At 39.2% G+C, this 12,788-nt stretch overlaps 1 protein-coding gene across 1 annotated transcript; it reads right to left on the bottom strand.

Annotated features, from left to right (window-relative positions):
* Window positions 1–1,357: 1,357 nt before the first annotated feature.
* Window positions 1,358–2,315, bottom strand: LOC127782980 (uncharacterized). The gene has a single exon (XM_052310275.1). It carries the CDS (start codon window positions 2,201–2,203, stop codon window positions 1,607–1,609), a length of 597 nt encoding a protein of 198 aa, XP_052166235.1. The 5' UTR covers window positions 2,204–2,315; the 3' UTR covers window positions 1,358–1,606.
* Between the last annotated feature and the right edge of the window lie 10,473 nt (window positions 2,316–12,788).

The raw sequence follows: 12,788 nt of genomic DNA on the forward strand, positions 1-12,788 counted from the left end.
GCGGCGTCTGGGAAGGCGGCGACCGAGAAAGCGTTGCTGTCGTTGGGCGGCACTAGAGGAGCTCGGGTGGCGCCAGTGTCGGTCTCGCCGGTTGTCGCGTCGTCTCCTCTCCCGCCTCGCGCCGTTGGCCTTGTGTGGCTCTTCCTTATCCACTTCGGGAAGCAAACCGTCGGAGAGGATGCGGTGAGGAGGGATTCGGCGGACGGGGAGGATGGAAGGATGCAGCGGAGGAGGGAGGGGAGGGAATCGGAGCTGGAGCCCGCGGCGATGAGGGAGTAGTGGATAGTGCCGTTGTGGTGGTAGGAAGAGCCACCGCCTCTCCTTCTCCCACGCTGCCCGTCACCGGCCACCACCGAGCCGCTGCCTCTCCTTCTCCCACGCCGCTCGTCGTCGGCCGCCACCGCCACCACGTTGGCCGTCACCGGCCGCTACTGCCCTCCTCCCGTCCCGCCTTGCCCCACCCAGCCGGCCAGCTTGCCCAGGGAAGACCGGAAGAGTGAGAGAGAGGAGTAAGGGAGAGAAGAGAGGAAGAAGGGAGAGAAGGTGGGAAAGAGAGTAAAGGATGACGTGGAGACTGACATGTGGGGCCCACGTGGGTCCCATGCTTGACTCAGTTGCCACGCCGGATAAAACCGGGATCAAAACCGCTTGAGGACCCAAAATGATCCAGTTTTATAAGTTAAGGGATGACATATATCTGGTTTTGTGGTTTGAGGATGATTTCATAATCCGATGACAAGATGAGCGACCTCACATGTACTTTTTCTACACTTGTCGTGTTAGGGTGGCTGATCAGCATGGATCGCCTGATCAGCATGGTCGATCCAGTCTGTCGGGCCTCTTAGCCTGTTCGGCACCATTTTTTCCAAATGCATGCATTTTCAGCTTTATTTGGATGACTTCGGTAAAATAGCTAACACACGACAAAACTATACGAATAGATTAAACTAAACCAAACTATTACATTTGAACGTCTTTTTACCCAATTTAAGGTTGGTGGTCAAAATGGGGTTTAACAACCGCCAATATTTTAAAGCCTATAGTTTTAGCTAGTCAAATTTAGATTAGGTAGGAGGAAGAGGAGGGAGTATAGTACTGGTTCAGTAGCTAAAATGAAAAGAAAACAATAATATAGTATTAAAGAGGTATATTAGATCTCAGTATAAAATTATAGTTTGCTGAGACAAATTTTTGGATAAAAAACATAGTTTTTTTTAGAACGGAGGTATGAACCAAGGGAGTATGATTTACCACTTATCAGTACTTAGGATCAATCAGCAAATGCTATGAATGAATCGGTTAAAAAAATTGGTGGCATTCTAATTTTTTATTAATATACAATTTATTTGAAGTGCAAACTAATTTTTAGAGTAAATTTCATAAAACTACAAATACATCGACCAAACTATCGCAAAACTACATATTTAAACTAATGTATCATAAAACTACAGATTTAGCAACACATTTATCATAAAACTACCAATTTAGGAAGAAGTATCATAAAACTACAGATTTAAAAACAAAAATTATCACAAAACTACAAGTTTAATACCAATTTAATCACGAAACTATCATAGGAGCGTCCCAAAGATATGCCGTACGTGCGCTAGACTCGGACAGTGGGCCTTCCGGCCGTGGGCCACTTGATGGACATGCCACTGGGCCTTCTGGGCCTCAGCGAGCTCATCTTCCTCACGTACGGCGCCGGCGCCGGCGAGCCACCGGCCGCCACCGCGCCATGGTGATGAGCCCCGGAGAGCTTGAAGTACGTGTCCGGCGAAATGGGCGGTTTGGCGGGCGTCAGCGGCGAGTACACCGCGCAGTACCGCAGCTCCAGCGACTCGTTCCGCCGGAACCTCTCGATGAACTCCGCCGCGCGCCTATCGATGTCGTCCGCCGCCGCCGCCGCGGCCACCGGCGACGGGCTCAACGACGGCTGCTGCTGCTGCTGCACCTGCACGCGCCTCGGGTAGTGGACGACCACCGGTGAGGAGGCCGGCGTGTAGAAGATGCTGTCGTCGTCGCCGTCCATGCAGTCGAGCAGGCTCGGCGTCCGTGACAGCGCCGCCGCCGGTGCCGGGGAAGAAGGAGACGATGCGGTAGTAGTAGCAGCGATGCGAACCGCCGCTCTCGCCGCTCGCGCCGCCCTGATCAGCACCCGGCGCAGAAGCGTGCCACGTTCCTCCTCCGCCTCCATCGCCATGCACGCATCTAACAATCTGGAGCTCGAAGCTAAGCTTGGAGGTGATCAATGGCGTGATCGACAAAAAAGTGAAATAGGGCAAGGGGTATGTTGACCTGTAGTCTAGATAGAAGAAGAGCGATGCATATGGATATGCCTTCGTTAGTTGTCGTTGGAGCTAATTAAGCTAATCATAGGTGAGGTGGATATGTTGATTGTGTCGTCGTGTACTTGTGGTAATGTGTGGCTATATTTTATCGACGAAAAAGCATGTTTGCCGACGACTTAACGACCTAACCTTTCTTTTGTTTTTATTGTATTTAGACTTATTTGTGTCAAAAAATATGTAATAAGTGGATGTAGCTTCGATTGAAGCAAAAGTGCTTAGGTTCAATATCCGGAGGATTCTATGTTAGACGCTCATTTTATCAAGAGTAAAATGCACGGACGGTCCTTAAACTTGTGTGGATATGTCACCTAGGTTTCTGAACTCTCAAAATGCATTTCTAGGTCCCTCAACTTTTCTCGGATCACATATAGATCCAAACGGGCTCTAACCCGCTCCTTGTGCTGATGTGGCATGCCACAGTGGCGCTTACGTGTCATTAGAACCCATATGTCATTCACATATAGAAAAAAAATTAAGAACATATTTTTTCTCCACTCTTTTTCATTTATTTTTTCAAAATTAAAAACATCCTTTTCTCCTCTCTCTTCTCTTTTTAAATTTTATATTTTTCTATCTGACTGACATGTGAATCCCATTCACACGTAAGCGTCACCGTGGCATGCTACGTCATCTTACGGAGCGGGTTGAAGTTCGTTTGGACCTATATGATACTCATGACAAGTTCGGGAACCCAGAAATATATCTTGAGAGTTCAGAGATATAGATGACACATCAGTACAAGTTTAAAGACCGCATGTGCACCTCATTCTTTTATCAACGACCTTCTAAATTAACATTAACATTAGCATGCTTCCCAACGACTCTAGTTATTTTTGTTTTTTTACTTGGATTTTGTGTGTTGTAGCTTCGAGTGAAATAAAGATCAAGTTTGATATTCATTATTTTAAAAGAGAAGATGTTTTGGGTAGTGATGCGGTCACGAAGACACTAGTTTGATGATTGGTCATTGATTATATATCATTAAACTATTTTTAAGAAAACTATAACTATCTTTGAAAGTTAATGCGAGGTAAAATTCAAAATTAATGGTTAAGTATAAATGCATCGATTGCATGCATTATAAAACCTTAATTATTTGTAATATAATCGAATGGAGTGCTATTAACCGTTTCCCACTCCACAGGGTGAAAGGGATTAAAAACCGGTACTTTTAAGAACATATAAGTGTCTGTTCTAGGTTAGTATTTTGTTTTTTTTAAAAAAGATACATATATTATTGTAGGGGTTGGTTCTTTAAAAGCTAACACATATAATTAAAAAAAAATCGGCTAAGTTGATCGACCGAGCCAGTGTCCTTATCTACTTGTGGACTCGCCACATCCGCCCCGCGTCTTCCTCATATATTCTTTCTCCACCGCCCCTCCTTCCTCCTCCTCTTCTCCATCTGATCGATCGACGCCGCCTCAATTTCCATTGGCAAGACCGACAGTGAGTGGATCTGGCGCCGTGTGCTTGCTGGTGGCTAAATGCGCTGCTGCATGCTCGGGGGTGACCGAATCCGCCGCCGCAACCACGGGGGTGGCCATCTCGATGACGGCAACAATAGCGACGGAAGCTCTCTGTACTCATATTGATTTTGTTTTTAATGATTAATCTGTGATTGGATGATGATGATCTTACGGATGATGCCTATTTTTTTTCATTCCTTGAACTTTAAATGTGCTGGTTCCTAAACTGGTATCATTGAGTCCCTCTAAAACCCGCCATCTACTAGGTGCCAGTTGAGAAATTCGATACGTATGGTCAGTTCCCATTTCCCAACCAGCATCGATCGTCTTTTCTGTAGTTGTGGGTAAACGTCAACGTTACTCTCCTTCAAGAAAGTAAACTCCGTGAATTTTCCTGCTCGTTGAAGACTTATCGATCTCCAGAATCCCATACTTGGTCATCAACAAGTAAGATCTAACATGCGAATTCACATATAGAATGGTCGTCATACATTCTTTTCGTCCAGAAACCTTCTTGAAGTAAACATTGAGTGATAAACTTCTAGTAAAAATGTAAAATATTTATCAGAAATAATGGGAAGATGCTTGTGTACGGTACAGATCGGAATATTTGATATGTGCCCGTGGCATACCATATCAGATTTTTTTAATATAATAATAATCAGCCGCTGAATTAAAGATGAAAAACTTTTGTATACTCCCCTCCGAGTTTAAATACATGGTTAGTTGACTTTCAAACATCTCACCTCCCGTTCCTGTTTTCGCAGGTGGATGTGTGATTCAAAAAAAAAAAAAAGCCCACCTGAACAAATGGAAGGGCCTTGACTCCAAAAATGGTTTTCCAAGTAGTGGTAATTGACTAGACTCGTTCAAATTTCTGAAACTTTAATCATCAATATACCTCAAAATATTTAGTTTGAAAATACAAAAATCACATGTGTACATAGATTTAATTATGATTAGACTTTTAAAACTTTAATAATAAACATCTCTCAAAATATTTAGTTTAAAAACATAAAAATCATATGGGTACATTGATTTAATTTATAATAAATTAACTTTTAAAACTCTAATTATAAATATCTCTCAAAAATATTTAATTTAAAAACATAAAAATCATATGGGTAGATTTTAGTTAAGTAATTTTAAACTATAATAGTTTATTAGATATTATTGTTGTATTATAATAGAAAAATAGTGGTCAAAGTTGCACATATCCTGTACTTTATCTTCCTAGCTCTCGCACTATATGGGTATGAAAATACAACACAATAGTCAATAATAATAACATGCTAACTGGTTGTAGATACATACACATCGTTGTACTACCGATAACCGACACTAGTTAAATTGTGGCTAATATAATATCTCATATTTTTCATGATTATTATACAAAGATATACTAACAAAATCGATAATACAAACTTATACTCCCTCCCTCCCATTTTCAGTGCAGTTATGGTTTTCCACGACCAACTTTGACCGTCCGTCTTATTTAAAAAAATTAAAAACATAAGTCACTTTATGTTTTATCATCTCATAACAACAAAAATACTAATTATAAAAATTTTTCAAATAAGACGGACGATCAAAGTTAGGTGTAGAAACTTATGGTTGCATTTAAAATGGGACGGAGGGAGCATATGACACTTTACCCTCAACACATAGTTTTCTTGGAACAAATGATAAAACGTGGGTTTTACCTAATGGATACCCTAAACCCTTAGGTCCTGAGACTAGCCTCATTATTACAAGATGCCACATTGGAATTTGACAAACTAGAACAGTAGTAAAATTCCCAATAAAACATCGAGTAGGCACGAATTTGATAGGCTATGGAATTTTCTTTATTAGCCTGCAGTTAGCTATTTCTTTACTAGAGTGGTATACTAAACTCTAAAACACTTTGTAGCCTTTCTTATCCTTCCTCCTCACCTTCCACATCGGTTAAATTAAAACCTGCCCCCAACTGAAGCTCCCACAGCGATTTGGAGTCACGTGTTCGATCGCCGCACTATCCATGTCGCGCCCCGAAGCCCAGGTAGCCAGATTTCGCGAGCGAGCGCCGAGCTGTGGGATCTGGTCATGTTTCAAAAAAACCCTCGATTTTACCGATAATTTGTTATAGATCCCTAGACGTACATTCCTCGGCCATGTATTCTTACGCTCCGGCCCTCTGAAATATGAAATATCTTATGGTAAGAAGAGAAAATTCAGAAAACAGAAGTGCGCTCTGAAAAGCGTAAAGTGAGGGGTCTTTTTGTGAAACCGAACATCCCTCCCGGCTCCACCTCCCCCAAACCCTAGCCACCACTCGACCGATGTTCCCCTCTTGCTCTCTCCCTTGCCCTCACAGCGGTGGCGGCGGCCGGCCATCGCTCGCTTTTCTCCGCCGTCGACGACCAGTCCCCTTCCTCCTCCATCGCCCCATCGGAAATGAGTTCTCCTCGTATATCAAAGGGTACCAACTTTTGGAGTGCCATATATCATATCTATCCCTCTTTTATTTTCGAATAGCATATTTAATGTGGCATATATCAAAATTTTCCGTCAAATATATCCTCTGAGCGTGTCCAATTAATAAGTGGCTATATACAAGTTTTTATAATTGTACAAGACTTTGTATTGTTGAGTTGCCATCATATCCTCCCATTAGCTCATATAAATTAGGAAGCGTTGAATAACTCCCATGACGAGATTGATCGAACCTAAACTGTAGAAAATTTGTACAAACAAGCGTGGAGAAGTTTGGTTGGCACAACACATGAGGGGCTGCAAATGAAATGGTTGAGCTTTGACATTCTTTTTCCTAACCAAGCAACAGATGGAGAGTTCGAAATTTTTCTCAATTTTTAGAACGCGCAGGAGATCCGCGTGTCAAGTACATAACAGATCAAGAAAGGGAAAGGCCGCCAAAAATCTGAACAAATAAAAACTGACAAAACGATATAAAAACTACCCTAACCCAATCAATTTCTCAACGCAATTTAATTAAGTAGATCCTGCTTTTGCTTCCATTGCAAACACATTCCTAGCTCCTCGATGTGGTAATAAACCAAAGATATGACTTCTCTGAAGATCTGAACATTTCTTCCAAATCAGATCATGATTGACGACCTTAATTTGATTTGTTTTGAAGAAAGATTGGCTGCAGCTACAAGTCGATCTGCATGCAACTGTAATGTTGGTAGCTCCATTTCTCAATATAGGTATCCCTGCTTGCTTCCATTGGAAAAAGTCCTCCGTGATATGGCCGACTAAAAACTGACACTGTTAGATACATTTCTGAAGACTGATTACTGGGATCCCTCGTCAACACGACGACTTTCTACAATATAAGTTCCATAGTACCATTGCGGTGAAGTTGCTTCTCAACGTTAGATTGAGAAGCTAATACTACCTCCATATTTTAATGTATGACGCCGTTGACTTTTTGTCCAATGTTTGACCATTCGTTTTATTCAAAATATTTATGTAATTATCATTTATTTTATTATGACTTGATTCGTCATCAAATGTTCTTTGAGCATGACATAAATATTTTCATATTTGCACAAAAATTTTGAATGAAACGAATGGTCAAACGTTGGTCGAAAAGTCAACAGCGTCAAACATTATATAGAGGGAGTATTATTTTTTCTCCGATTAATAGATCTCAATGGAGCAAATTGGTCGAAGAAGGAAGAAGAACACACAAAAACACTTTCCCCCTTCCTATTGTCACTCTCTGTTGGCAGCATAATAAGGTCGTGTTTACTGTACCTGTTAATGTGCAGTTAGGGATATAAGTGAGCAGTCCCGCTATCCATATAAAAACCTACTTACTAATTTATTTTCCAGTTCCCGCATAATATTTTATTTCCCGCTTATCCGCTCCCTTCATGCATCTGTATCTGCAGTGGCCAACATCTATCGTGTATTGTCAACCAAACAAAATCTCTGTCTTTTGTGTTTAAGAGGTGATAAAATCACAACAAATTTAACTGTGACAAGGACATTACACACATTGAACCAAAGAGGTGTGACCATGAACCTAGCATTGGATGTCCATTTCACAGGATTTTTGGATAATGAAGGAGAGAAAGACACATTTCAGAGGATATATATATATATATATATATATATATATATATATATATATATATATATATATATATATGTATGTATATATATATATATATGTATATATATATATATAGACACACACTGTACCACTTATTATTACTTCCTCATTGGCTTGCAACTGAATGTTTTTTTTAAGAGAAAGGAAGCTTTATTGATATAAGACTATTACATATTATGGTTTGCAACTGAATAATCAAGTCAAAGATATATAGCAATAACAAAAACAACACGGATTATCTACAGAAATGAGCAGACAGGGGGCTAAAGACTCCATATAAGTCTATATGCATGTGCACACGCATTAGTACAACACTCCAATTATCCTTCTAGAAGGAGATTTTTATGCCCATCGTCAACTACTGTAACTGTCGAAGCTTGAAACAAAGCAGGTGCCGTGCCGATATGGATGGACCCAATTTAAATGACGTACTCCCTCCATATTTTTATATTTGGTGCCGCTAACTTTTCACATCAGAAGTTTGACCATTAATCTTGTAAGTATCATTTATTTTGTTATGATTTGTTTTACCATTATGAATACTTTAAACATGATTTGATAAGATTTGTAGTTTTGGTTAATTGATGACAAACAATTAAGGGATTAATGCGCTTATTGAATGTATAAGCAAGAGATTAGTTCGATGAAGAGCCGATGAAGATGATGAAGAAAAAGATGTAATACAACGAGGTTTACACTGTGATCCAAACCTAGAAGTGATGGAAGATGTCTAGATGTGGTGAAGAGTTGGCAAGACTTGGCTACGCGATGGACCATGCATGGGAGAAGGGCAAGCGGAGGCTTGACGCCAAAGGACCCGACTCAGTGCTGAAGGAGCAAGTGCTTGGCTAAACACCGATGAACCGATCGAGGCCATGTGACGGATGGCACAAGTTGCTGAGGATCAACCCTTGGTGAAGAAAAAGCGTAAGATGTAATGTCGAAGAACATGAGGATGTGATTTGTTGATGAACATCAAACCAAAGGCCATTCAGCATTGATCAAGGCAATGAAGAAGATGGCGTAAAGGTATTCGTATTGGTATAGTTTTTCTATTTGCTCTTGAGTTGGTAGGAAAGCAAGGGGATGTTGCCTTGATGTCTAGGGATGAGTTTGGTGCTCAAAATATTTTCTAAAAGTGATTCTCATTCCTTATTTTTCACTTATGGTGTTTTTCGGACCTGTTCGAAAGTGATTTTCGGAATTTCCGAAAATAGTTGTGAGCCGAAATTCGGTACTGGTCATTTTCGGACTTGTATAAAAGTGTTTTTTTCGGAATTTCCAAAAATAATTGCGCTCAAAGTTTTGGTACTGGTTATTTTCAGACTTGTCATAAAGTGATTTTAAAATCATTATTGATATTTCATTGATATTACTAGAAATATAATTCCCAGCAATTGCACCGAAATATTCTTGGTATATTTATGGTTACATATGTGATCCGCAAGCGCACGGATATACCGTTGTAGCATTTCACCCGGGAGTAATCCAAGGTATCATATTAATTTAATCCCAAGGAAAGATATGATAAGAAAGTACTATGCTAATAATTCATATATTACTTCTATAGAGCAAAGTCTATGCAGGGGTTAATTAATGCAAAGGGTAGGACAAGGTTGATACACAAAAGAAAGAACCAAGATACTTTTCACTAAAATATAATCTAGGCAAAGTGGAGAAAGAATAAGAAAAGAATCATTCATATACTTTTTGTATATAGTTAATTTAGTTTACGCTTACTAGTATACAATCATGCAACCAATACCCCTAGCTATGCCCTCCTGGTGTTTCTAGAGACCACCCCCGATTGCCGAGTTCCTTACAACAACCCGTCATGGCCATCCGACCGGTAATGAATACGAAGGAGTATCCATACCGGGAAAGTGTCTTAGGATTATGTATTAACATGGAGGAATGCTCGTACTATGCTGTCACCATCAGCAGCTCAGCTCTACTGACCCGCAACATATAACCTCAATTAATGGTATCGAATAATCTAAGCACCACACTTACATTATTAGATTATACTCGACATCTCTGTTGATGACATAGATCAATCATTTGCATGAACATTAAACTCGCACCAATGCATATATCTGGTAAGCTAGCTACACAATTATATCGAGACAAGTACAAACTAAAGTCGGTACTCGAGAAATGTGAATAAAGTAAAAGACCGAAATTATATAAAGTAGAATATTTCATTATACTATAAGTCTCACAAAAGAAGGAAGAGCTACTAGAGCCATACCCGAAATCTCCTAAAGACTCGAGGACTAAGAAAACTATTATGTATTCTATTCCTACTCCACTCGCACTAGAACAATAAACTAAACTTGAGAGAGCTTCTTGATCTTCTTCTTGAGTGTGTGTGGAAGAATGAATGAGCACCCCTTTATATTGCCTCTCAATGATGGTTATGGCAGTTGGAAATGCTGGAAACACCCTCCAACAATGACAGTGCATCTAGAGCGTGCACGTGGAAGACCAGGATGAACCTGGGCTGGCCCATCCGGCCTCCACTTTTGGCAGGTGCGTCTCTTGTTGGGCTTTATTCTCCGTGATGTGGTGGTTGGGCCTATTTGATGTTATTTTATTGGATATGTAAGCCCATCCACCCATGAGTCAACCTCTCGACGGGCGGTGATTGATTGTTTAGCTATTTTTAAACAAAATATGTAGAGTTCTCAGCAAACAAATAAAATTCCAAGTACAAGTGGAGATAGATTATTCTTAAACAAAATATGCATGCAAGCATAGCTATTTCTCCTTAATTCCGGTTATATTGTTGGTCGAAATTGGTCTATAACGACTGTCAACAATCACTGTGCATCGAAATTTTGGATTTGATTATTTTCGGACTTGTCCTAAAGTGATTTCCGGACTTAATTTTTAGAATTTCAGAAAATAACTCTGCATCAAAAAAATTGAAATGACTCTGCATCAAAGTTTTTGATCTGGTCATTTTCAGACTTGTCCTAGAGTGATTTTTTTTGGATTTCTCCGAAAGTGATTTTTGGATTTTTCCGAAAAAATGTGTTTTTGCTCTAGAAAGCAGTTCTAAAACTACTACAGCCATCTCAAAATATAGGATCTTTTAGTCACACACTGGTGTTAAGAAAGTAAGTATAATTAAGTGGGAAAAGATTAGTAGTTGAGAAGAGGAGTTAGGTGAAGAATTCGAATAGTGGAAAATTGTGATTGATTACGAAGAGAATGTAGGTGAAAAAACTATTATATTCTAGGATAAAGTTTTAATGTTAAAATTTGCTATATTTCCCAAAAAGCATTGCACCTTATTTCTTTCAGAATGCTTTTGATATTTCCATTTGTATAACATCTCTAAACATATTAGTTATACTAGAAAAACGTCCTGCGCGTTGCCGCGGGATCGCATGAGATTAGTGAGGACACTAAAGCAACGGGATATGTATATATTTATTTCACGGCTAAATGATTTTTTAGGAAAAATGTGTTCAATCTAAATGACCATTTGAGGGCTTTTAAAGTAATCGACAAAATGTTTTTTTTCTCTTTATATGATCTTTTTTAATAACTAATGCCTATCTTTTTGGCACTAAATATTCCTTTCTCTATATTTTTTAGGAGTTTTAAAGAACCCAACATTGACATATTATTTCCTTTTATTTGCATAGAATTGACATTATACATGTGAATCATCCAAATAATCAGCCTCACACATTCTTGTGTTCGTAATTTACATGTTTAATGTTTTTCGCCCGAGATGTGTTTCTGCATCTTATCACCCAGTTTCAAACAAATAGTATGTGTTAAATTCAGACCTCTACTCTACAAAATAAGTTTTTCAAGTTCTGTCTTGATACCTCGATCACCTTTTCCTTGTTAATACTAATGCGATTTCTTTACTTAATTTCCTTTCATAAGTTCACTATCTAAATATATAAGTAAACATGACCATCTGGAAAGCTTTTTCTAAGAAATAAATAGAAGTTGGTAGCCTTTGCCGGGGAAGAAAATTCAGGCAAATTTGAAATATCAAAATCAGTACAAACATCACATTTATAAGAAACAACTTGCAATATTATATTTTGACACACAACGGACTTAATATGTCTTGCGGCCCATGTACAAACACTCAAATATTTTTGTTTAAATGTTATTATATTCCAAACAGGATATAAGTTTGTTATATGATAAATTGTTCAAATATATTTAGTTTTGGACTCGTTTGTTCCTCTCACCATCGAAAACATAATAGAATACACATATTACAAACTCTATATGTTATACATGCAATCATTTCAAATCTCAATGGTTATATGACCAACAATTTATTATATTATTTAAAAGGAAGAGAAGGGCTCTTTACAAAATGCAAACGCCGGCCAACATGCATTGTGGTATTTATATCTCACAGACAAATGGCCCAAACAACAAACCAACTGAATTTTAATTTTGCTTTCAACATAACAGCTTGCCTCTTGTATCACTGATGATTGGTCCAACCTATGGTGGACCCCTTGTACAGGCTATGGAGCCATGCAAAAGCCAAAGAGTTTGCATCTATGAAGAGGGCCAAGCAAACGATAAAGTAAAGCATGTACTACTACTAACCATGAACAGTGCAACAGTAGAAGTAGCTGCGTAGATAGCTATGGCAGCTTAGGCCGTACCTCTCTAGGAATATAGATATACTCCCTCCATCCCATAATATAAGGGATTCTAGGGTCTGTCCAGATTCGTTGTACTAGGATGTGTCACATCCACCCAAAATCTCTTATATTATGGGATGGAGGGAGTAGGTAGATATGTGAATGAGCTCAAATTTGTTATTTGTTATTTTTGAAAGCTTTTAAATTTGCA

Source organism: Oryza glaberrima, chromosome 8, assembly GCF_000147395.1.
Source record: "Oryza glaberrima chromosome 8, OglaRS2, whole genome shotgun sequence".
NCBI classification, from domain to species: domain Eukaryota; kingdom Viridiplantae; phylum Streptophyta; class Magnoliopsida; order Poales; family Poaceae; genus Oryza; species Oryza glaberrima.